The sequence below is a fragment of the Eleutherodactylus coqui genome, chromosome 6 (assembly GCF_035609145.1).
Source record: "Eleutherodactylus coqui strain aEleCoq1 chromosome 6, aEleCoq1.hap1, whole genome shotgun sequence".
Lineage (NCBI taxonomy): Eukaryota > Metazoa > Chordata > Amphibia > Anura > Eleutherodactylidae > Eleutherodactylus > Eleutherodactylus coqui.
In genome coordinates, this window is record NC_089842.1 from 228,606,453 (window position 1) to 228,633,296 (window position 26,844).

Consider the following 26,844-nt stretch of genomic DNA (forward strand, 5'->3'; position numbering starts at 1 on the left):
AGACCCCGGAGGTATGCTGTGGCATATGGACTGTCCTGTTTTGTTTCCAGGAACTCCGCCACCAAGAACCTTGGGCTGGATATCCCAAATCTGCTATCTTTCATTTATTTTTCTCTTTGTTTTATTTTAAAATACTGTCTTTTTGTGTATACCTGTATACCCAAATACTTTATATATATAATCTCTGCACTGCTAGTTTTTTTAGAATAAATTTGCAATTTATTAGTCAGCCCTGTCCGTTTTAGGCCTCATGTCCACGGGGTTAAAATCTGCAGCGTTTCTCCAGCACGCGGATCCGCACCCCATAGGGATGCATTGGACACCCGCAGGTAGTTAAATACCTGCAGATGTCATTTTTCCCGTCGCGCGAATCCATGTGCGGGAAAAAGTCCGGACATGCTCCGTTTTAGTGCGGGTCTTCCCCGGGGACGGCTCTCGCAGGCTTCTATTGAAGCCTATGGAAGCCGTCCAGATCCGCGGGAGACCCGTACCAGAATTAAAACTCACCTGCTCCGGACGATGCGGTTCTTCCCTTCTTTGCGGCTGGATCTTTTTTCTTCGGCCCGGCGGATGTGCCCGGTGCATGCGCGCGGCATGCTTGCGGCGTACCGAGCACATCCGCCGGGCTGAAGAAAAAAGATCCGGCCGCAAAGAAGGGAAGAACCGCATCGTCCGGAGCAGGTGAGTTTATTCTTCTTTTTAGGCCTCATGTCCGCGGGGCAGGAAGGACCCGCTACGGATTCTACATGAAGAATCCGCGGCAGGCCTGATTTTCCCCGTGGACATGAGGCCTTAAAATGAACCATAAAATCCAAAGATTGTGTTCACAGTCTGGGTCGCAGCTTCTCTTACAAGCTGGTAGTGGCAGTGTGTCTGTATGCAGCATTGTAGAGTGCTTAAGCGCGATAGAATGAAGCAGGTGGGGATTTGAGCTTTCGGTCTGCTTGCGTGCAGGAGCCTGGGAAAGCTAGATACAAATCCACCTGTATTCTAACAACTCCACACTTGCAATCCTGATTAATCGATGCTCTGTTGTGACAAGCTGTCATAGTGGCAAGAGCACTCAGAACAGTCGATATGTAGCAAATTGGTGATAGAGGCGGGGTCTGTCAGGTCTCCCCTCTCCCATCTATGACAGGAGGCAGCATTCCTGCAAGCCAATGTCAGAACTTCCAATGAGACTTGTAACACTGACTGGGAATATTCTCCAGAAGAAAGAGCACAGCCGTTTCAGTGTGCAGTAGGTTTCTGGCTTGGCTAGTGAAAGGTCTATAGATGTGGGTTGGGAAAGGTTGTTAAAAGATCTGACACTGAATCGCAGGAATACTGTCTTCCAATAGGTGGCGCTGTAGAGGTATTGTTCCATCTTTCAATTTGCATATTTCCCAGAGCAGCACGGATGGCCTTATAAGTCTCCTCCCACTTTCTAGGTGCTCTCCCTAAGGGAAAACGATACCCTTCTTATAAGGCTTGTTACTTGCAGGAATGTTGCCTTCCAATAGGTGGCACTGTAGAGGCATTGCTCCATTTTCACATTTGCATCCCAAGTAGCTTTTATTCTGGTGTGCTGGGAAAATCTGAGATATACCTGATATGGTCCTATCCATTCTACCCAAGAGAATGAACTGAACTGCAACACCGCACACAACCCACACACAGGTTGACCCCTTTTTCTAATCCCAGACCTTTGGGACGAGAGACTGAGCTTTATGGTGGTCATCTTTGTGAGGACCAGTTCCTGCTAGAACATGAACATGGTTGAGGTTACATGGAGACAAGGTCATAAAGCCCATTAAACATGATTTCTTTACAGTGTTCAAACCACTAACCAAAAGATGACCATGATCATGTTGAGGAAAAGTTTATAAAGGACCTAAAACAACGCAACCTCTTAGGATGGGTTCACACTGTACAGAATTGCCACGGAATTTCAGTGCGGACTTTCCACACAAAAATTCCGCTGGCCATCTTAAACCCGAGCCTAAGTAGCAAAGTGGACGAGATTTGCAAAAATCTTGTCCACATGCTGCGGACAAGCCGTTGGGGCCAAGCAGTGCTCAAAGAGACTTGCCACACGGAATTCAAAACCGCGGCCTGTCAATTGTATCGCCGTTTCTACTGTGGCCATCTCTCCTCTCTATGGGGAGAGATGGCTGCAGCAGGCAGCAAAGCCTCTTCAAAACCCACACCACATGAGTTTTGAAACGGCCTTTCTGCCCCTAAAATCACACGGAATTTCTGTGCGGTCCCACTGCGGTCATTTCATGAGATTTCCGCGGCATCTACGCCCTGTGTGACCGCAGCCGTATATAAACAGTGTGTTTTATTGTAGTATTTCCTGTAGTGATTACTTCACAACATTTTTTTCACTATTCTGTAGTAGGGGCTGAAAGGCCACCACCACCTCCACCACCATGTCTTACCAGAAGGAGCTGGAGAAGTATCGGGACATAGATGAAGATGAAATCATGGGGGCCATGTCTCCTGAAGAGTTGGCCCAACTGGACTTAGAGTTACAAGAGATGGACCCTGAGGTACTGATGACTAGAGCTTGCAGTAAAGACCCTGTCTGGGGTCCATGAACTTGGAAGCCTCTAGAATGGCTGAACTATTCACTATTGACAAGCAAGGGCCTGATGCCATGCAGGCTCCTTATTACATGTTAATATTGCCATTACAATTTGCAATGGAAGTTGTTATATTCTTGTACATAAGAGCAGTATTATAGTAGTTATATTCTTGTACATAGGGGGCAGTATTATAGTAGTTATATTCTTGTACATAGGGGGCTGTATTATAGTAGTTATATTATTGTATATAGGAGCAGTATTATAGTAGTTATATTATTGTATATAGGAGCAGTATTATAGTAGTTATATTCTTGTACATAGGAGCAGTATTATAGTAGTTATATTCTTGTACATAGGAGGCAGTATTATAGTAGTTATATTCTTGTACATAGGAGGCAGTATTATAGTAGTTATATTCTTGTACATAGGGGGCAGTATTATAGTAGTTATATTCTTGTACATAGGAGGCAGTATTATAGTAGTTATATTCTTGTACATAGGAGGCAGTATTATAGTAGTTATATTCTTGTACATAGGGGTCAGTATTATAGTAGTTATATTCTTGTACATAGGAGCAGTATTATAGTAGTTATATTCTTGTACATAGGAGGCAGTATTATAGTAGTTATATTCTTGTACATAGGGGCGGTATTATAGTAGTTATATTCTTGTACATAGGGGGCAGTATTATAGTAGTTATAGTCTTGTACATAGGGGGCAGTATTATAGTAGTTATATTCTTGTACATAGGGAGTAGTATTATAGTAGTTATATTCTTGTACATGGGAGGCAGTATTATAGTAGTTATATTCTTGTACATAGAAGCAATATTATAGTAGTTATATTTTTGTACATAGGGGGCAGTATTATAGTAGTTATATTCTTGTACATAGAAGCAATATTATAGTAGTTATATTTTTGTACATAGGGGCAGTATTATAGTAGTTATATTCTTGTACATAGGGGCAGTATTATAGTAGTTATATTCTTGTACATAGAAGCAATATTATAGTAGTTATATTTTTGTACATTGAGGCTGTATTATAGTAATTATATTCTTGTACATAGGGAGCAGTATTATAGTAGTTATATTCTTGTACATAGGGGACAGTATTATAGTAGTTATATCCTTGTACATAGGGGGCAGTATTATAGTAGTTATATTCTTGTACATAGGGAGCAGTATTATAGTAGTTATATTCTTGTACATAAGAGGCAGTATTATAGTAGTTATATTCTTGTACATATGGGGTAGTATTATAGTAGCTATATTCTTGTACATAGGGGGCAGTATTATAGTAGTTATATTTTTGTACATAGGGGGCAGTATTATAGTAGTTATATTTTTGTACATAGGGGGCAGTATTATAGTAGTTATATTCTTGTACATAAGGGGCAGTATTATAGTAGTTATATTCCTGTACATAGGAGGCAGTATTATAGTAGTTATATTCTTGTACATATGGGGTAGTATTATAGTAGCTATATTCTTGTACATAGGGGGCAGTATTATAGTAGTTATATTTTTGTACATAGGGGGCAGTATTATAGTAGTTATATTCTTGTACATAGGAGGCAGTATTATAGTAGTTATATTCTTGTCCATAAGAGGCAGTATTATAGTAGTTATATTCTTGTACATAGGGGGCAGTATTATAGTAGTTATATTCTTGTACATAGGGGGCAGTATTATAGTAGTTATATTCTTGTACATAGGGGGCAGTATTATAGTAGTTATATTCTTGTACATAGGAGGCAGTATTATAGTAGTTATATTCTTGTACATAGGAGGCAGTATTATAGTAGTTATATTCTTGTCCATAAGAGGCAGTATTATAGTAGTTATATTCTTGTACATAGGGGGCAGTATTATAGTAGTTATATTCTTGTACATAGGGGGCAGTATTATAGTATTTATATTCTTGTATTTTTAGGGCTGGTTCTTTCACCTGTGATGTGAATATTTCTAGTGACTGGAATTACCATTAATAATAAGAATATATGAGCAGTTCATCGTTGGGCTCCCTCAGGTTCTCTGGTAGATCTAAGGCTAGAAAGATACATTCAGTCATTTGAGCCAAAGTGTGAAGTGGATCCTGTACATGAGACGGATCCTTTCTTTATATTCCCTAATCCTGTTGAATTCATCCTGGCTTTGGCTCAAGAAGTTTCCCCCAGAGTTGCAGGTGTGATTCCAGTGTGACAATCAGCTTGATGTATTACTCTTCATGCTACTGTAGAACATCCTGCTCCCAGCCGGGTTACGCCAAAGAGACCAAACATTGAAGAACCCCACTGGTCCTCTGAACAGAGACGCTCTCTTAACCCATCTGGAGAAGGAGGCTCTGGATGCGAAGGAACGAGAAGACCTTGTCCCGTACACCGGGGAGAAGAAGGGTAATTATGTCTTCACTAGACATAACCTGTTACATTGTCCATAATACGTCCTATTCACTAACATTACCTGTCCTGGTTTCCACAGAAGGGGGCAAGTATTTTTTTAACGTATTTTGAAGAGTAACTTGTACTTGGCCCCTTTCCTCCCCCACAGCGGCGGACGGTGACGGGTGTAGACAGGTGCAGACTATATTCGCTCTGATGAATTCACTGACCCCTTCTCAGCTCTGCCTGGTTCCTGCTGAAGCCTAATGACTTGTACAGCCTATACTAGCCATGGCTGCATTCATAGTCTGCTGGCTTCCTGTTAACTCTCAGGTGTACACATCACAATAGGCTGCCCCCTGCTGATTCAGTGTCTTCACAGAGCAGCATCCCCCACATTGCATTTGAATTGTAGGACTTCAGATGGATACTCCCCCAGTCGCATCAGTCCGTCAAAGTCACTATAGTGTGATTGTTCTCAGTGAGAGAAACCACGTAATCTTGTAGATCTCATACCTTTTAAAGGAGATGTCCCGAGGCAGCAAGTGGGTCTATACACTTCTGTATGGCCATAATAATGCACTTTGTAATGTACATTGTGCATTAATTATGAGCCATACAGAAGTTATAAAAAGTTTTATACTTACCTGCTCCGTTGCTAGCGTCCTCGTCTCCATGGTGCCGACTAATTTTCGCCCTCCGATGGCCAAATTAGCCGCGCTTGCGCAGTCCGGGTCTTCTCCTCTTCTCTATGGGGCTCCGTGTAGCTCCGTGTAGCTCCGCCCCGTCACGTGCCGATTCCAGCCAATCAGGAGGCTGGAATCGGCAATGGACCGCACAGAAGCCCTGCGGTCCATGAAGACAGAGGATCCCGGCGGCCATCTTCAGCAGGTGAGTATGAAGACGCCGGACCGCCGGGATTCAGGTAAGCGCTGTGCGGGTGGTTTTTTTAACCCCTGCATCGGGGTTGTCTCGCGCCGAACGGGGGGGGGGGTTTAAAAAAAAAAAAACCCGTTTCGGCGCGGGACATCTCCTTTAATGGCTAACAAAAATACATCATGTTGATGCAAGCTTTCAGACTTTTTTTTATGCCTTGATGTAGGACTGAGAGTAAAAGTGTGAAAGCTTGCTGTAACATCATGTATTTTTGTTGGCCATTAAAAGGTATCATTTCTACAAGATTACTTGGTTTCTCTCACTGAGAACAATCATACATTTTAACACCGTACCAAACCTTCTTAGTCAGCACACTATCATCTCATTGGAGCGGTCTTACATGTCCTGCAGCTTGATCATATCTCTCGGGTCCATGTCGTCGTTGACATTGTCTGGTACAGAAAACTGTCTGGTTTCCTCCCATGCGCTGCAGGGTCCTTCGTCTCAGTGATCCCTCTGGCTGGTCCACATCTGCGTTGCCTATGTGACCTCAGGTCATCAGGGCCCTTGACATCCTGCATTTTTGCCTGTGGTAATCTAGGACTTTTAGCAACCTTCCACGCTGCTCCCCAGTATGGGGACAGCTCTGCACATGCGGCTCACCACGGCCGCTGACATGTACTCTACTGTGTCCCTGGTGACTTCTGGCCCGCTCCATACAGCGCTGCTGCGCCAACTCTACCCCTGTAGCTGCTGTCACTGCACTCCTCAATGACGCAGCTTTAATTCTTTATATATCTGGTGCCGAGACCTTTCTCCCCTTCTTCTGGGGATGGAGCCGAGTTCCATACGCTCTATCGTGGGTTGGATCTTCTGGGTGGTGACACACTGTTCGTGGCACTGCCCGCATCAGGAGGGAGGCGGAGCCTTCTTTAACATGGTGCCCCTCTGCATAGCACCCCAGGCACTCTTAACACAAGTGCCAGCAAGTGCTCATCAGCTCTCCCACGTCTCCTTCTCTGGGTCACATTTCGAACTGGGAAAGAGCGGGGCTTATCACAGCGGCTCCAAGACCGCTTCTCTTGCGGAGAAAGCATGCAGTACTTCCCACTTACATATATATTCATGCCGCAGATAGCCAAGCTCTTGTACTTGGCTATTTCCTCAGCCCCACTTACTTGAATGGAGTGATGGTTGCGCATGCTTGGTGATTCTTCCATTCAGTCTCCTCCTCACTTGGCGGGTGCAGTGAGGAGGAAGGGGGACACAAGATCCTCGTTTTTGGGATCGATGGGGGTCTTGGCGGTGAGGATAGCTGATAAAAATCTCTAGTTTGGTACATCGCCTTGAACATCTTTTATAGGAGTTACAGCTATTTTTTTCTGATAGACCTCCAAATCTGCTACATAAGCTTTATCGCCTGAAGCCACCACTACTACAAATACAGAAACGGTCATCATAACTTATAACCCAATTGCACAAATTACATTTCAGTACAATAAAAGTTCCATGGATAGGTGATAAAAGTCAATTTGGTACAACTCCTTTAAGTAGGGTCAGCATAGCTCTGATGGACTTCAAGGAGGAGCCAACAGAATTCTGAATGCAGCTCTGGATGTGACTGGAGTTAAACCCTTCAAATCTCTCTTTTCTCAACAGGAAAGCCCTTTATCCCAAAACAGGCAAAGAGAGAAATCCCTAAAGAGGAACAGATCGTGCTAGAACCGGAGCTGGAGGAAGCCTTGGCCAACGCCAGTGACGCAGAGATGTGTGACATTGCAGGTACAAACCAAGAAGACGACATAAGCTTCTGTGTAAATTGAGATACGGTCATTGAGGCAGATTTACTATCGTGTCTGATAGTCACGCAGACAGTCTAATAATGCGCCAAATTTATCATAGTAGCTTACGCTCAGTGATAAATTTGGTGAATCCTTAGACTGTCTGGTCTAATTTTAAACCACTTATTGGACGGCTTAGTTTGCATGATGTCTTATCTTACACCATACCCACTTTACATGATGCCACACAGCCCCTTAGCGGATAAGCCACACCCGCTTGTCAAACAAACTGCGGATTGTTTCTGAAACATGTTATAAATCTGATAATTTGTAAGCCTTTTTTTGGTGCAAATTGTGCTGGAAGAGGTCGGGGATCACAGACTGATGACTGGACTGGAACTACTACAGACCCAGTGAGTGAAAGGTTTGTCTGGTTGTCGCCCAGCCAGCAGTTATTTCTTTAACGGCCTTTAATATGGACAGTGAAAAATAGGTAACCTACCGCCCCTCTGAGGTTCTGGTTCAAGTCACCTCATGGTAGGGGTGCCCATGGCCTGGCCATAAGATTTTGACCATCATCATCATTTAGATTGTCCTTGTGGATAGTCTTGAGTAGGTAATGGTTAACGCTCGAACATGCCAAATACGAACGACCTCTTGACTTCTGTTCTCCTGGATAACTAACCACAAGGATCTTGACCCCATAGTGTGTACAGAGTCATAATTTTGACCATTTTTCTATAAAGGCTCCACCCCTGCTTAAACTGCCAACCAATCATAGAATTTGACTTTGTACAAGTCACCTGGTTAGAGTTAGGAAGTTTTCCTCATCTGTTTTGTTTCTGAAAAGCTCAATGTCACGGGCCTCAGAATTTTGATGCATATAATGAGGTTATCTGACTAGTGAACAGCTCGCAGAGCCCCGCACAGAAACGTCACTCACCGGCCACCTGCTCCGTTCTGCGCATGAAAGAGCCGGGGCCGCAGGAGCAGGTGAGTGCCACGCTGCTCTCTGCAGATGCTCGGGTCGGGTCCCACTGCAGCCAGATCCGACCCGGCCGTCTGCAGGCGGCCTTAAGGAGAAGCAATACCCTTGTGATCAGTAATGTGGTGCCACGTCACGATCTGCTCTCACATAATGCGCTGTCCTCTTGTTAGGACCGCCAGGTGTGCAGGGGCCCAGGCAGGCATCTCTGTCCGGGGTTTCCCCACTCTGCTGGTCGGCCGCGCTCGGCTTGGTGCGCGCCGCCAGGGGGAGGCGGTTTCATAAGTCCCCGTGGTGGTCATGTGACTTGTCCCTGCCCCCTGGGCGGGGAGTTCCATATATAGGCCTACTCAGCCAGTTCCTCCTTGCCAGTGTTTGTTTTGACTCAGTTCTGACTACACCTGCATTCTGTGATCTGACTTTTGTGCTTAGACCTCTGCTTGTTTTTTGGACCTTGCTTTTGCCTTATCCTCCTGTACCTCGTTCATGGCCTTTGGTTTTGACCCGGCTTGCTTCCTGATTATTCTCTGGTTTGTGTCCTGTACCTCGCTCGTGGCCTTTGGTTTTGACCCGGCTTGCTTCCTGATTATTCTCTGGTTTGTGTCCTGTACCTCGCTCGTGGCCTTTGGTTTGGACCCGGCTTGCTTCCTGACTGTTCTCTGGTTATTGTCTCCCTGTCCTCGTCATCACACGGTTCCCACCTATTTGGTTCCCTGTCCCTCCTTCTTGGGGTCCCTGACACTAGTGCAGCGCAGGGTCCATCGCCCTGGGGTTTAGCCCAGGGCGGCAAGTTGGTAGGGACACGGGAGAGGGTTGGCGTAGGGAATCCTTGTCCATCTGCCCTGGGCAGCCCTAACACCTCTCCTCTGAGCAGCAGAGGGCAACGTTTGACAGTCATGGGTAAACATGGTCACTTCAGTGACTTTGATCCCTGATAGATTGTTGGTGACCAGAGGGGTGGTGCCAGTATTTATTAAACAGTCCCACTTGTTGGCTGTTCCTGAACTGCAGTATCAAAAGTGTACTGAGACTGGTTGAACCATAGGCAGGCATCCGACAGAAGTTCACACAGGTAACATGTAGTTGATCCTAGAGGCGAGCATCGGTTGCCACACTTTGTATTTTAGCAACAACATGGCGCAGTAGACCAACTGACCCAGCAGTACAACAGTGGGGAAATTAGACAAATTTCCACAATGACCACTCAGTGTACTTTGCGTCTACTGGTATTCAAGAGCCATAGACTGACAAGGGTGCACCTGATGACTTTGAATCCCATGTCAACAATGCCTTGCATGGGCTCAGGAAAGATGTCAGTGGACCTTGGACACATGGCAGAAGGTAATTTAGTGTGATAAGTCCTGTTTCTCTGAACCATACGGATGACCAGGTTCCCATCTGGTATAAGCTGTATGAAGCCGTATCTCATGGGTGCATCGTTGGGGTTCAACAGGTCAGTGGTGGCAGTGTCATGGTCTGGAGCACATTATCCTGGTATAGCCTAGGACTGCAGTTAACCATTTAAGGATTGTGGTATGATGAACACTGCATGGACCTATTAGCTGACCATCTGCAACCATATCTTCAGGAAGTCTTTCCCGACCACAGTGTCATCTTTCATCAGGACAATGCTCTGTGGCATCGAGCTCAGATCACTATGGAATGGTTGGAGGAACACAAAAATGAATTCTCCTCACTGACCCCCAAACTCACCGGACTGTAACCCCATTGGACATGTTTTGGATGGGCTGGGAAGGGTGGTGAGATCTGCTCTCACTTATCCACAGAATGTGCACCATCTGACGGAGCTGCTGCAGCGGGCACGGGGCAAGTTGAGTATGGTGGATGTTCACGACCTTGAGGAATCTATTCCCGGATGTCTGAAAGCCACGATCATGCAAAAAGGTGGAGCAACCTGTTATTGAGTAGGTGTTCCTCATGCAGCGATTAGTAAATGTATAAACCTGGGAACGGTACACTTTATCCTTTGGATGAGTACATGATGTAAATTCGGCTGGTGAGGTCTGCAGTGATTCAGGGGGTTATACTTCAGATTATGATCTGCCTCTTCAGACTCGAGTGTCAGAAGCTCAGATGTGACATCACTGAGGAGCTATGCCTATCTCCTGGAGACCTTGCAACCAACCAACCCCACAGACAATCACGTGAGAGCATGCGAGGCCTTATAAGTCCCCTCACACCTTCTAGATCAGTGTTTCTCAACTGCAGTCCTCAGGACACCCCAACAGGTCATGTTTTCAGGATATCATGTAGTAAGAACACCTGTGGCAATGTCTGAGGCACCGACAATAATTACATCACCTGTGCAACACTGAGGAGATCCTAAAAACATGAGCTATTGGGAGTCCCTGAGGACTGGCGTTGAGAAACATGTTACTACCATGCCCAATCTTACCCAGTCCCATTTGTGCTCCCACATGGTAATAGTGCCCCTCTTTGTGTAACAAATAGTGCCCTCCTAAGGCTCCCACACAGTACGAATGTCCCCTTAGTGCCCCGCTCACAGTAGTGATGGCCCGTGTGCAGTGCATCATCCTCCCTACATCCTTGGATCAACTTTCTTGGCCACGTTGAGTAGACAGAACACATAGCTGAGCATGATGTCTCCTCTCTGTACCGCTCTTCATTCTTTGAACTGAACTTAGTAGTCAGGGGGCAGTGTCTGAGGTGAGGTGTGCACTAGGCTGGGGGCTGACTCTTCATCCTACTTTGGCCTTTCTGGGATTCAACTGATGTCATCATGGGCTAGCCATATACACTATGCTGACCTGTGCGGTCAGGTGATGTGTGAATTAGGTATAAAGGAGAGGATCACACAGCATATCCCAGTACAGAAACTACCATATCCCGCTACCAAGTGTAGAGCTGACAAGGGGGTCTGGTGGTGGAATGTGTGACAATAGGGGATTAGTTACTACTCAGGATCGCCATCTTTCTTCCACTTAGATGGGTAGTTGCACCTCAGTAACCCAGATCCATGCCAGATTTGGTGGTAAAACATTGAGAGTCCATTTATTTTGGCACTGATAATAGATAACAAATCTCCGTGTGTGCGGGGCCGCCATGTTCAGGGAGATCTCGTAGGCTGACAGAATGTGGACAAGGAAGCCTTGTACGAGCTGTGAAGACATCGTACACATCGTCTGCCCTCGCTGAGGAGGTCTCACAGGTCATTGGGACATCCATTTGTACCTACACTATCCATAGGGAATGGCAGGGGAAGGGTTACCATGGATGAGCGGCTGCACACAACATCACAGCAGTGAATGCACAGCGGCGCCTGCGACGGTGCTTGGAGCGACGGACTGTAAGTGAGTGGATGCAAGTGTTGTGGATGGCTGAATCACTGGACACCATCTTTTGATCGGATAGCCATACTTGGATGTGGCGGTTGGCTGGAGGGCGGTTTCTATACAACTGCAACGTCCCAACAATGAAGTTTGGAGGAGGTTCTGTTATGGTGGGTGGGGAAGTTCTGCTGGGAAGAACGAGGGCCATTGGCTATAGTGAAGTCCACCCTCAACACCAATGGGTACATAGACATTCTGGACAATGTGGCATCACCTACCCTGTGGTAATACTTTGGTACAGCTCCGGGTCTCCACCAACATGACCGAGCACCGTGTTATACGACTCGCAGTGTGGAGGAGCAGAATTTCTGCAAACTTCATTGACCGCCAAAGTGTAGATCTCGATCCCATCGAGAGGGACAAACGAGACCGCCATATCAGTGCTTCCCAACACTCCCATCATCCTCCCATCACTATCTGAAGCTCTCCTCGAAGGAATGGAGCTAAATCCCTCCACATATTTATGAGAATTTGGTGGAAAGCGTCCGCAGAGGGTTACTGCAGTCATTGAGACCAATGGTGGCCCAACAATGTATGGAAAAGAGGAAATTTCATCCCCTTCTATGTGTATCACAATACTTCAGTCTACATAGTTTACACTGCATTATCAAGATGTGGACCAAGATGGGGTCACAAGATGAATACTGGGAGCTAAGAAATCCTTGCTGCAACACCCCAGAGGGGTAAGCTGGACACTTGACTAACGTGAAGAGCTGGGAGGGATAAGTGCTGACTTGTCACGGCAGCACTTACCAGGCTCTGGTCCCTGAGGGATGACACGCAGCTAAGGCCAGAGAAGGACTGCAGGCCAGCTTCAACACCCCTAGGATAGGGAATGCCAATAAACGGGATGAGGAGAGTAGTAGTAGTTATCACTCGTGACGCCATCGTTCCCACACACCGGTATGCTACGTGGCGGAAAATAAACACAGAGACTTGTGTATAGTGCCTCGGGATTTTAGTGAAGTTAACCTCTCAAGCGCCGCAGCTGTGCAACACACATACTGGAAATGACAGGACAAGTTTTGCACAGTGCATACACATGGGACAAACATGTATGACATTTATGGAGGGGACCAGGATGGTGTTCTGGGCCACTACACTTGCTCCACCATCGTATTCAAACAGAGGCGTAACTTGAAGCTTCTGGGCCCCGGTGCAAAATCTGTAACAGGGCCCCCTACTATAATGCTTTTTTTTTATAGTACTGGGCTCCCAGTATAGAGAAGAGAGGCCTTATGGGCCCCCTAAGGCTCCTGGGCCCGGGTGCAACCGCATCCCCTGCACCCACTATAGTTACGCCCCTGTATTCAAATGTATCTGCACCTTGAATATTGCAGATACAACTGAGATCCAGGACTGTCCCACTGTGTCCAAGATGGTTGGAAGGCATGCACAGAACTGCAGTTGATACCTTCTGTATTATGTAGATTCAGAAGGTTATCACAATATAGTCTTACATAGGACTGCTAGTCCCTTTGGTAAATATGTGCAGTAACGGGTGCTGCTTGTAGAGATTTCAGTCAAAGTTTGAAGAGAGAAACCTGCAATCCTGCATCGGCTTTCAATGATCATATTGCTGCAGGATCACTGTTAACCCTTTGCAATCCAATTTTGGATTCAGGATTTCCTAGGGGGGTTTTCTCTTTCTGCCATTATACAATAGCGCCACCTGCTGGCTAGAGCCAGTGCTGCGGTATGGGACATGCTGGAGAGGCCCCCGACAACAGAGCGGCCAGTAATATACTGTAAGAATACTCTGACGGACGTCTTCCGACATTGGAGCTGTACAGCCTTCAATTAGAATGTCTTCAGACGTCAGACAGTGGATTGGAAAGAGTTAAATAAGGTTTATTTATAAAAGTGGAGAATCCCTTAAAGGACCGCCCACTAATGTTAAGAAGTTGCAAAAAGGAAAAACTAAACAAGAGAGGGTAAATTTTGGATTTGGAAACCATTAACGTGGAGAGATTTGATGTGTTGCACAGATCTATGATGCCTTCTCACCTGTGCATGGCGCCCACCATCCCTCTTATGGTCTTTAGGGGTCACGCTCTGTCGTGTTCTCCTGTACTGCACCAGTCGCTGAGCTCGCACCATATTCCCCCAGTCAGCAGAACTGCGAGGATTTGGATCTGTGTCAAGTGGTATATTTAGTATGGGGGAGTGTGAAGCCGAGGGGATATCTTCTTACACTGTGTGTCAGGGTGAGGCCATGGGATATAATCATTTATTTTCTCGCAGCCAAGCTTTGGTGCCCCCATGAGGGGTGATGTGACTCTTCAGCTTAGTCCTTAGAAAAACATGGCTTCCCAAGGTAGTAGCTTACCACTACACATCACTCGCGCCTACAGATGACCACAAAGCCCCACTTAGAATTGGAATTTGGTGTTATGTATTTTGTATGTATCATATTATATAGCTTTAACCCTTTCCAATCCAATTTATATCCTGGTTTTCCTATGGGGGCTTACTCTTTTTCTGCCGTTATACAACAGCGCTATATGCTGGCTAAAGCCAGTACTGCATGAGGTGACACGTTGGATAAGCACCGACAGCAGAGAGGCTGACAATATACAGTAAGAGAACCCCGACGGACGTCTTCCAACATCGGAGCTGTACAGCCTTAAATCATAATGTCTTTGGATGTCAGACAGTGGATTGGAAAGGGTTAAAAATGTGCTGAATGTCCTCTTTATTAGAGACCCCCATCTACTAGTGCACTGGGCCTTCCTGGGGTCTTCAGAACCGCAGCAATGTATCGTGGTGTAGATTCCACCAGATGATGAGATTGTTCTGCACGAATATCGGCCCCTGCGGACAGGAAGCTTCTTGTAGTTCCTGCAGATTAGATGGCGGAGCTGACCTGTTCTGACTAGCTGACAGGAAGGGGTCAGCGATTCATGCTGCTTGCTCCAAATTCTCACCTTCCATCAGCACGGTGCAGCAGAAATCTGGATCCGGGGATGTTTTTCTGCTGCTCAGAGATACAAATTTTGTGCTACCCCCCTCCCCCATTAACTGACACGTTCGTTGGAGCCCCAGCGTTGTTTTTGGCTGCTCCTGACTGTGCCGCACCTGTTGATCGGAATGATTCCTGACATCCTCCTCTGACCCCTTTCAGTAACGAGTTGTTTCCATCCACAGGATCCCCTTTCGCTGGATGTTCGATCACACCCTTCTCTGTATACTCTTCACACCATTACACAAGAAATTCCTCCACAGTTGGCAGTGAGGCCCGGCTAGTCCAGCACCAATGACCGGGCCTCGCTTAGATCGCTAGATTTTCCCATCTAATGTGGATTCACAGAGACTGATCCACGGAAAACTTGTGATTTTATGCCGCACTCCGGAGTCACGGGTAGAATGTCCATACAGGGAAGCCCAATCATGAGAGGGTCGGGGACCTAAAATAGGGGCCATTCAGTGTAGGTGGAAGCCATACTGTGTGGATGTATTACTGATGGGCATCATGTGTTCTTCTCTTGCAGCCATCTTGGGGATGTACACGCTGATGAGTAACAAGCAGTATTACGACGCCATCACATCTGGAATCATTATGAATAAGGAGGGTATCAACAGTAAGTACAAGCAGGATGTATTTTCCCTTTCTCAGTATTTTGGTGTCCCGATTTCCCTGTACAGGTGAAGTCTAATTCACCAGCAAGTCAGAAATTGCCCCTTCTACTATAGTAATATTTTGTGTATTCTATAGGGTGTTGTCAAAAAGCCGGATCCAGCGCTGTATCTCACTACTGATACGCTATTATTTCTATATAGGATATGTAACAGGAAGGCATAGATGACCTACATGATGGTACGGCCAATGGGCTCTTGGCGGCCCCAGAACCGGCATTTCAGTTTTGTGTTGTGGCCCCTGTAAGAGGTGGAGAGTAAAACACGATTGTAAAGTTGAGGAGCTGCATGTGAGAAGCAGGAATCCGCTTTCCTCTTTCCTCTGAGTCCCATAGGACCGCTGCTAGGACTGAGGTAAGGACAGCGTACTGGAAGTGGCCTCCTACGATACATGCATGGAGCCAGTTGACATAGGGTCCAGGGCTGACGCTACCCTTTTCGGGACCATGTTGGTGAACAGCGAAGCGCCAATTCAGTGCAGATGTAATACAAGTTACTAGTAAGAGCGCAACCCAATCAGAAGACAATGCTCCTTTCAGTGTGAACGCTTAGCTTGGAATTTGGCGCAATCTGTTGGACTTCTGCTCATTCCAAGGACTCTTAATGCGGATCGGTCCCTGAATCTCCTGCAGACGGTGGTGGATGACTTCCTGGATGATCTATCCCTGCCGTAGGGGAAGGAGGCCACTTCCAGTACACTTTCCTTCCTTCAGCCATAACGGCGGTCCAGCAGGAAGTAGAGAGATGCGAAAAGCAGATTTCTGCTTCTCAAGGGCTACTCTGCTACTTTATAATTGTATTTTACTCTCTTACAGGGGCCACAATGCAACATTGAAATCCAGGGGCCGCAGGGACCGCGCGTCATACCATCGCGCAGTGCATATTTAACAGGGAGCCGCGTGGTGGACATTGCGGAAACTCCCTCCCAGGGGAAAGAATGGGTCGGTGGTTTGGTCAGACAGGAACCTCATTGGCACTGGATAGATCGGTCTGCATTGGGGCCACCATGGTGGGAGTCATAGTACCTTTCTCGGCACATATTGGGACTAGGGTCATGAGGCTATTATGTCCTAGATCGGGCCAAGCTAGATGTGGCCGAGGTCGGTGTCGCTCTGTTTTGAACACAATTCTCGGGTCAGCCACACACCGGATGCTACGTGGGTAACTCTGGAATTACGGAGTCTTGCGCAGATTTATGCTGTTAACCAAAACTCTTGGCTTAATAGAACAGTTTAACAGCAGTCCGTAATCGGAACGCAGGAATCAGTAACATATAAGCAACACAAGAAGGCTAACGTCCAGGCATTACTCAGGTTGGAGGGAAATGGCAAGGTCTCAGTACCGCGACCGCAGCGCAGGTGATTGTTGATCATCACACGGGAGCCTCAGCCTGGAGGTCTCACACAGCGGTTGTCCTGGGAGCAGTTCCCACCTTTGGCAATGACAGAGCTTGCATGGTGGTGAAACCGACAGGGCCGGACCACCAAAGTCTCAACAAATGGCGGAATGTTGGGAGCCCTTAAGGTGCTATAAGGGTCAGCTCTATCCTTCACAACTCCGCAGGCCAGACTTCTGTGCAACACTCACCGGAAGACCGCACCACTTAATATGAAGGCACTTCATGAAATTGACGCCAACCCCCTCCCCCCTACACTTCATGAAATTGACGCCAACCCCCTCCCCCCTACACTTCATGCCTCCCTATTTACCAGTAGCTAGATATAGCGCTGGATCTGGCTTTCTGACTACGCACTGTATACTTTTTGTAAAGTGTTTGGAAATATTTTGGCGCTTTGTAATCGGAAAAAAGAAAGATGTAACTGTTTTGAATTAGACCCTGAATCGCGTCCGTATCTCTTCCGTACAGGTGTCGTGCAGCCCGACACATATAAACCTGTCCCGGACGAGCCCCCAAATCCAACAAATGTAGAAGAAACCCTACAGAAAATAAAGAGCAACGCATCAGACCTGACGGAAGTGAATCTGAATAATATCCATGTAATTATCGGTTGGAGTAGAAGAAGGTTTAGACTATAAAGTTTGGCCAGAGTTTGTAGTGTGCACTTTCTTCCCTTCCTCTATGTTGTGTTCTGTCATTGCAGGACATTCCCATCCCGACCCTAAAGGACATTTGTGAAGCCATGAAAGCTAACACACACGTGAAGAAGCTCAGTTTAGTCGCTACGCGCAGTAATGATCCCGTGGCTTTCGTAAGTTTTGTCTACCGCAGGTTTAATAAGTTGGGACGTCCTAATATTTTAATCAACTGGACTTTTACAGACGCAGCAAAACCAAATTTTTAAATCCCCATAATAAACTTTTTTTCAATTTTTTTTTTGAAATGGCTAAAAAGTTCACTATTTTACAAATTTGTACTTTTTTCCTTTTTTTTTTTTTTTTCTTAAGTCCTCATAGGGGACTTGAACTTGCCATGGTTTCTGACTGCCATTTTATTAAGGCTTGCCAGATGCACATCTTAATAGACAAACAATCATGTCAATGTCAGCTCTGAGGACCTTCAGAAGTCTTCAGGCTGTCATGGCTCCCAGATGACACCCTGCGGTTTCATCACATGGGGACTGTACGGGACATCTCTGGATTTTTAAACGCCACTCTCAAAATTTAAAAGCGGCATTTAAATAGTTAACAGCCGCAATCTGAATTATCTCTGATTGTTGTTGTTGCTGACAGCTGTCGACTGTCAAAAATGGCCGACATCCACTGCCTATGGTGCAGGCTTGACTTCTAAGCTCACTCTATATAAGGACACCCGAAGTGCACCGAACATGTATGTTGGAGTTCTAGATGGGGTTAACAGGGTTGGCTTATTAACTCCTTAGTGACCAGCCAATTACTTTTTTATGTCCTGGCCTGCTAGGCTTAATTCCCAGAGGACGTAAAAACATGCGTCCTCTGGGCATGAAAGCCCTACACAATCTGGACGTAACAGCTCGATACTGTCGACTACCGGAGGTTGCCGATATCCTGGAGCTGTCATCCCGGGCCGTGGGACCCCACTTCCGCGTTAAAGTCAAGTTTCAGCTCCCCTTACAGATTGGATCCATAAGGGGAGCTGAGCATACTCACCCCCCATCCTCCGCAATGTCCAGTGTCTTCCTCGTCCTCCCTGGACCTGCCAACCGTGTCTGCACACAAGCACCAGATGTATTACGTCACGCGCAGAGGGCCGGGAGGCATGGGAAATTTAAAATCTCCTGGCTACTAAAGGCAGCTGAGAGCTTGGAGATGTCACGGGGCGCCACGCTAAGTGTTCCCCGGTCACGTGATCATGCGTAAAAGTTAAAAGACAGTTAAAGTTTGATCCTCCATTCAGTTTGGGCCCCGTTGTGCATCCAAACAGAAGATTAGGGCCACAATGAATATGTTTCTGAACACGGGACAAACAGTGGTATCCATTTTGGGGGGAAAGTCTCCATTCCTAAAAAAAACAACCCTATTTTCAAAATGACACAATTGACAAAAAAACAGAAATCATAGTTTTTTCCTTCTGCTTTGCTTCGATTCATTCAAAAATGGTGGGGTCAAAATACGCAGTACACCGCTAGATGAAGTCGTTACTGGGTCTAGTTTTCAAAATGGGGTAATTTGTGAGGGTCCTCCGCGTTTTGGCCGCTCAAGGGCTCTACAAGTGGGCGATGGGGCCTAAATCAACTTCAAGCAAAATGTCTGTTTTGAAAGCCACCGGCTGCTCCTTTCGCTTTGGGCCCCGTTGTGCATACAGACAGAAGATTAGGGCCACAATGCGTATGTTTCTGAACACAGGACAAACAGGGGTATCCATTTTGGGGTGGAAATCCTCATTTTCATGCGTACTATAGAAAGAAATGTGTTTAAAATGACATATTTGCAAATATATGAAATTTATTTTTTCTCCTCTAAATTGCATGAACTCCTGAAAAAAACTGTCGGGTCAAAATCCTCCTGACCCCCTCAGTGAATACATTAAGGGGTGTAGTTTTAAAAATAGGGTCATTTGTGGGGGTATCTATTATTGTGACAGCTATGAGCCTTTGCAATCTTGGCTTGGTGCCGGAAAATAAAGTGTCCCTCAAAGTGTTAATAATGTTAAATTTGTGCGTCCAGAATAAAGTAAACGGATGTAAATATATATCTTCTCAAAAAATTCTGTATTATGTGTGCACATATTTGAGATATTGCAGTTGGAAATGTGAAAAAAATGACGATTTTTTTTTTTAAATTTCCCAATTTTGGTGCTTTTTATAAATAGACACAAATTCTATCAGTCTATTTTTTCCGCCTAAGGGGGCATTCAGACGATGGTATATCAGCTGGGTTTTCATGCACAGCCCATATACGGCGTCCCTCTCTGCAGGGGGACCAAGCTGGAAGAGGGGGGGGGCAGTGCTCTGAGCTCCCGCCTCCTCTCCACCCCTCAACACTATTTGCAATGGGAGGGTTGGGGCGGAGCTATGCTTGGGAACTTAGCTCCGCCCTTCCCACCCCTTCCAATTGCAAATAGTGGCGAGGGGAGGAGAAGGGGCGGAGATTAGGCGGGAGCTCAGTGCATTGCTACGCTCGGGAACTTAGCTCCGCCCCATCCCACCCCCTCCCATTGCAAATAGTGGCGAGGGGTGGAGAGGGGCTGGAGAGGAGGCGGGAGCTCGGTGCACTGCTCCCGGTTCTTCCAACTTCCTCCTCCTGCAGAGAGGGACGCTGTATATCAGCTGGGCGTGAAAACCCAGCCGATATACAGTCGTCTGAATGCACCCTAAGGGTGACTACAGTCTAGCGTTTATGAATTTGCTGCCTTTTTTTTTTTTCCAGGTGTCTATGGGACTTTCTAATCTTAAAAACACATTGCGGCAAAATTGCAATTTATCGCGAAATTGCGATTTTGCGTGATTTTAACATTAACAAGTCCCATAGACCCCTGGAGAAAAAAAATGCTGTGAATTTCACAGTGAAAAAGAACTGTAGTGGGTAGTCACCCTCAAAGAAGTACAACATGTGGCGAAAAAACAATGTCAGAGTCACTTGGATATGCAAAGCCTTTACGGAGTTATTCCATGTTAAAGTGACACATGTCAGATTTCTCAAATTTGGCCTGGTCATTAAGGCGCAAACAGGCTTGGTCACTAAGGGGTTAAATAAAACCCTTCTATAAAATTAACCTCTCCAATGATTGCTGTGGGTCCGGCCCCTAGAACATACTCCATGATCTCTATTATGTTATTTCAGGCTGTATTCACCCGGCCATATGTGAGTTGTGTCCAAGAAACTAAAGTGCAACTCGAACAGGTGGAACATGGTCACTTGTCTATAGACAAACACAATTTTTTTTTTAACCCCTTAGCTCCCCATGATGTAAGCCGAGCCCGTACCATACACAGGTGGTGTTGGCTGTCTATGACAGCTGACACCCATTTGCAACAGCTGCGATCAGAGTTCACGCAAATTGCAGCTGTTAACCCTTTAAATGCCACTGCCAGTTCTTTAAAAACCCATTAAATGCCAGGTGTCATGGCAGCCAGGGGCCTTCTGAAGGTATGTCCTAATATAATGCCTGCAGGAATACCATATACTGTAATACTGAAGTATTGCGGTATATGGTCTAAGTGATTAAACAATTGCAAGTTCAGGTTCCCTATCGGGACTAAAAAGAACAAAGTAAAAATAAGTGCAAAAAAGTTTTTTAGATTGTAAAAATAAATGTTTTTTACATTTTTTTTCTCATATGTATGTTATTAAAAAAACTAACATTTTTGGTATCACCATGTTCATAAAAGTTTGATCTATCGAAATAACAAATTTTTTTCTTATCAGTAAAAAAAACCAAAACACGAAAAGCTAGAATTGTGCTTTTTGGTCATTCCTGCCTCCATTGTAAGAAGTAATCAAAATGTTATTTGTACCCTAAAATGGGGTCAAGAGAAAGCGCAGGTCATCCTGTTAGTCCAAGGCCTCATATAACCGCACCGATGGAAAGATAAGGTTATGGCAGTCAGAAGACGGTGACTGTGAATAATAGTTTTTAAATAGTCTCATTTGCATACCTTTGCATGGACTTGAAAACTCCCTACACCCTTGGGGTGCTCTCTACAAATAGAACCTGTTACCCCCCTGACTCTGGTCAATGATCTCTCACCCAGCCAACCAGAACCCTATACTGCATTGTCAGACTGGTGTCTTATTATTACAGAGCAGACTGCTCTGGGTTACAGCTCAAATCATTTTTCAAGGCCCATTATCAAAAGACCTAATGCCTGCTATACTCAACGCAACCACCAGATGGCAGCACAGACCTCTTAAACCACATTAAAAAAGGCGCTATAAAACCTACCTGATGTAACGGATGACGTGACTAAATAGAGCAAATGGGGCACTTTGCAAATCTTCCTCGCGTTCATTATGTCCATTAGTCATTAAATCTTTCGTCCGTAATGGCGATGTGCTAAGTGCGCTCTTTACTGCGTGAAAAACTGTGCCAGTTTCACAGCACATCAGTTCAAGTCCATTACCTGCGCAAATTACATTAAATCTATGGAATAACACTTGTGTCGGAAGTTCAGCCCGGGTCTAATGATTTCAGTGAACTGACCATGCGGGAGGACAAGCGGAAATATCTGTGGCTTAACTCGTACAATGCAGCGCGCAGCAATACCAATTTTTATTTTTTATTATTTTTGGTTGTGACAACTGGGAAAGGTGTTTCTTTTTTTAATCTTTATTTTACTTATTTTTGTATTTTTCTTAATTCCCATTGGAGACTTGAACTTGGGATTATTTGATTTGTTAATACAATATAATGCAATACCATAGTATTGCATTATACAGTATTCTGACCGGCATGCTATTCAGACATGCCACAGGCAGGTCTTAATAGGCAATCATTCATACAGCCCTGGAGCCTTCAGAAGACGCTAGACTACCATGACACCCGATTTCGGCTGTTGCAGACACAGCAATACCTGCCATGTATGGAAGGGGTTTGGCTCCCAAGCCCACTCCATACAATGACACCTGACGTGCATCATTAAAACTGCCATTGCCCAATCTGACCATCACTAAGCTGTCACATCTCCCGGTACAATGAGTAAATTATTCATCAGTGATCTCAGAAAAGAGAACGTCCTGCAGGTCATTCTCTGTGTTCGTTCATCTCCATATTGTCCTCACAGTCCAGAACGGGAACAGATTTGAGACTGACTGCAGAGTTGGGTTTATTGTTCTTCCCCTGGACCTTCCTTCCCATTACTGCCACGTAACACTTTTCTGGTTCTCTGCAGGCGGTGGCCGAAATGATCAAAGAAAATAAGACTCTCGAGATCTTAAACATCGAGTCCAACTTTATCTCCAGCGCGGGAATGTTGGCAGTAATTAAAGCCATGAAAGCAAATGCTACGGTGACCGAACTTAAGGTGGATAACCAGGTAACATTTTACTCACTTGGTTCTCAAGGGTCTTCGAAGACCCAGCGAATCTTTGAAGCTCCCCACACTGAAGCATGTCCCATACATGGGCGAATGGACTTGATCCCATGAATGAGCTAATATAAAGGGTTCTTCAGAACATTAATACTGATGGCACATCAATGTTTAATACATGGAGGTTTGACTTTTGGGGGTTTTTCATTGATGGTCTGATGGAGCATTAATGCCTTATCGTCATATTAGGCCATCAGTATTACACCCTTTTAATGTCAAATGCTAGTACCATAGATGTGGACAAGTCAAGTCCATCTTCAGTTCTGATCATGGCCTTCTCCTATTTCCTGTAGCACCAGAACCTTGGAGACACTGTAGAGATGGAGATGGCCTCCATGCTGGAGAATTGTCCTTCTGTTGTACGCTTTGGGTACCACTTTACACAGCAGGGACCAAGGGCCCGAGCTTCAAATGCCATCACTAGGAATCTGGAGACGCGTAAGTTTAATCCTTGTGAAAAAATTGATTGTTAGGAGAAAAATAACATAAGGCCCGCTCCAAAAATAATGTAAGGGCTTCTCCGTAAAGGGGAGGTCCAATTGAGAAAACCCAATTTCATACACCCTATTAGGGAATTCCAAATTAATAAAGGGAGGGAGGGGTCCTCTGTTCAGGATCCTCAGCTTTTGGTTAGCTAGAGTGGCTATAAAGAGTGTCTTTTGCTCTGGTGGACCTGTCCTGTCCTGTATTTCACAGACAACCCATTGGTGTCAACGGGCACTGTGTAATGCTTCATTTTCCCTGTGGAGGCGCTACAGGGAAATTGGAAACTTCCTGCTAGCTTTTGCTGTAAAGGACAGCTGATCAATGAGAGTCCCAGGATGGAAAGGCCTTGTAATAAGCTTATGGTCAAGGGACCCTTCTAATAGAGATTGTCTGAAGTGGGTTATGGCCTAACAAAATTTTGTTCTACATGTTTGGGAGGGTTTTTGATTATCATCCCTTCTTTGATTTCTGAGAGTGTTTCTTGTTGGTCCGGAACTGAATTTAGCCACCAAAACCTCCCAGAGATAAAAAAGACCAATGGCAGCTTTCTTTAGTGTTCATAAGATAGGTATAAAAGTATAATCTCACTGCTGAAACCCCCACAATCCTGAGAATGGGGGTCCTGTGTTCTCCTCCTCACTGCAGACTCAGTGCACCCTCACAATATAGAGGAGATTGGATGGAGTAGCGGTCATGCATGTGCAATGTATCATCAGTGGGACAGACAGAGATAGCCAAGCACTTGTATTCAGCTATATCTGTCAGCCCCATTGAAATGAATGGTGCGGAACCGTGCATGCATACCCAACATTCCATTCAATCTCTACAGGTGGGTGCAGCAAGCCTGCAGCAATGAGAAGAGTGGGATACGGGATCCCCATTCTTGGGATTGATGGGGGGTCTCAATGGTGATCAGACTTTTATCACCTATCCTATGCGTAGGTGATAAGTCACTTATAGTATATAACCCCTTTAAGGTACCCATACACACTAGGTCAATGTTGACCAAAGCTGCTACTGTCTTCATGGCCGTCCAACTATCTAAAGTGTATGGAGATCACTAGACTCTTCTCCGATGGCAACTATTAATGGAAGAAAGATTGGCCATGTTGGACTTTAACATGCCTGATCCTTTATTGCCATGATAGCTAAGACGATGCTGGCAGCAACTTATTCTCTTCTCCCCACTGAAAACCCACGTATGCTTATCCGAGCATGCACATATACAGGGGAGTCAGTTAAAGAGCATTTGACTAACAACTATCTAAAGCGAATGGCAACTTTAACTGTCAACTCCAATTGAGTGGTGGTGTCATCTGAGAGGTGGTTCCATTTCTACATTCACAGGTAACTTTTGGGGAGAACCTTTACTGATCACATTGGGGGCATCACTGACAGGAGGGGCAGCTGCTTCCTGGGTATTACATAAATATCTATACAGAAGGGGAAATGTCCTAAAACCAATTAAACTAATAGGGAACGCAGGAAGTGTCAAGGCTGTTCTCAGTGGAAACCTCAACTTTTTTTTTCTCCTCTTGACAGGTCGTAAGAAGAAGAAGACCACTCAATGAATCTATTCTGAATCCCAAGACATTTTTTTTAAAGTCCAACTTCTTTCATCTTGTAGACGGTGTCTGTGTCCCATTTTTGCCTTGGCTTTGGCGACTTGATTTATATACATCACATCCATGCATCTTTTTGTTTTCCTTCCCCTATTTGTCCCCTGTCATTGCACCTTTCCTTCGTCTATGTCTCATAGTCCATGCGCCCTTCTTCTTTTGGTAACACTGCCATCGAGTGTGTTAAAGTTTACCAAGCTATTGGAAAGAAGCCATTTTATGAGTGTGACCGTTCAGCCTATCACTTTGTTACAAGTTCCCAGGAAACGTTTTGAGTCTTAAGGTGCCCATGAATGTCTTGGACATAAGTCTTGCTATAGTTTTCTCTTTCCTGTCAATTAAAAACTACAATAATTGTTGGGTAAACTTCATTACCAACATCTTGTGGCATTGGCCCCTTTAACACCCCAATAGTAAAAAAAAAATAAAATAAAAAAAATAAAAATCACTGGGTGAATCTAGGGTAAAGTTGACCCATGTAGCGTTGACTGGAGGTTCTTGGGTCCTAATGCAAAATCTGTCACAGGGCCCCCCTACCATTTATATGACTGGTGCCTTCCTACGTGGCAGAGGGGCTTTGGGTCTTCTCGGGCACCAGGGCTCCAGTTGATTTGCTATCTCTGTATCCTTATAACTATTTGCCTGGTCGCCTTAATGATGTCATTAGATACTCTCTTCAGGACAAGAAAAGGCTGCCTCAGGTGGTTGTGACGGTCACCCGAAACCTAAACTTCTCTTACTATGTCTCTTATGGAAAGTGGGGACAAAGAGGAATGGGAGCCATACTGGAAGAAAAGTACAATAATTGTATTTAAAACATGTAAATAAAAGTGACTTTGACCTGTATCTCAGGAGTCGTTCTTTGCACTGTCGGGACATCGCAGGTTTATATGATGGTGTGAGGGTATATATATATATATTGCCATATGTTTTTTTTATGCTTTATACCTATATGCAAGTTTTATTCAATTCCAAATGAGAAAAAACTTATATGTCGCCTTACATCAGATATTCCAAGGCTTTGCAAGGCTGAGAGAGATGTTCTAGAAATTCAGAGATGATACCGAACCAGACATGAAGGACGCGTGTACTTGGCCGTTTTCCCAGAAGCAAGATATCAAGATGTTCCACTATGTACATAATTTTCACTGTCTTAGGCCGGAAATCCGGACTTCCCATATATGGAGAATACATGCTTGGCCATTTTCTTAGAATTGAGTGGGTGATTCTTTGTACTGGAGTTAATTGAATACGTGATTTTCTGTACATAAGCCAGAGGCGCCGTAGCAAGATAACGGCTGTTTTCAGTGTCTCAGGCCGGAAATCCGGACTGCCCATATATGGTTATGAGCCCATCACCCCTTGCTGGTGATGGGACAAAGGGTATAAGATCTCATGTAATCTGTAATAAAGGTTGGCGAAGCGCAGCCATGCCCCGTGTGAGGAATTATACCAGACCTCCCTGTGTGGTGTCTCTTCTTACCGCCGGCAACGGGGCAAGTGGGGTGGGCCCGATTGGTGCTGTACTTAGAAGATTTTATTACCCTGACAGTGGCACTTCCATTCCGGTGGTGAAACGGGTAGTTTGTGTGAAAAGTAGACTTACCTGTACAGATAATTTATTGTAGTTTGGTCAGTAGCTTCCTGAAGGCAACATCAAGGTTAATAATAA

The 26,844-nt window shown here is 45.3% G+C and overlaps 1 protein-coding gene across 1 annotated transcript in view; it reads left to right on the top strand.

Moving 5' to 3' along the window:
- TMOD4 (tropomodulin 4) overlaps positions 1-26,018 on the top strand; it is a 61,643-nt gene extending 35,625 nt beyond the window's left edge. Inside the window, exons 2-10 of the mRNA XM_066609043.1 lie at positions 2,381-2,534; positions 4,811-4,967; positions 7,488-7,610; positions 15,457-15,546; positions 17,469-17,599; positions 17,704-17,811; positions 22,870-23,013; positions 23,361-23,505; positions 25,096-26,018. Coding sequence (XP_066465140.1) covers positions 2,415-2,534; positions 4,811-4,967; positions 7,488-7,610; positions 15,457-15,546; positions 17,469-17,599; positions 17,704-17,811; positions 22,870-23,013; positions 23,361-23,505; positions 25,096-25,124 — 1,047 coding nt within the window. The 5' untranslated portion in view covers positions 2,381-2,414 and the 3' untranslated portion in view covers positions 25,125-26,018. The remainder of the gene's footprint in view (positions 1-2,380; positions 2,535-4,810; positions 4,968-7,487; positions 7,611-15,456; positions 15,547-17,468; positions 17,600-17,703; positions 17,812-22,869; positions 23,014-23,360; positions 23,506-25,095) is intronic.
- Positions 26,019-26,844: the final 826 nt, after the last annotated feature.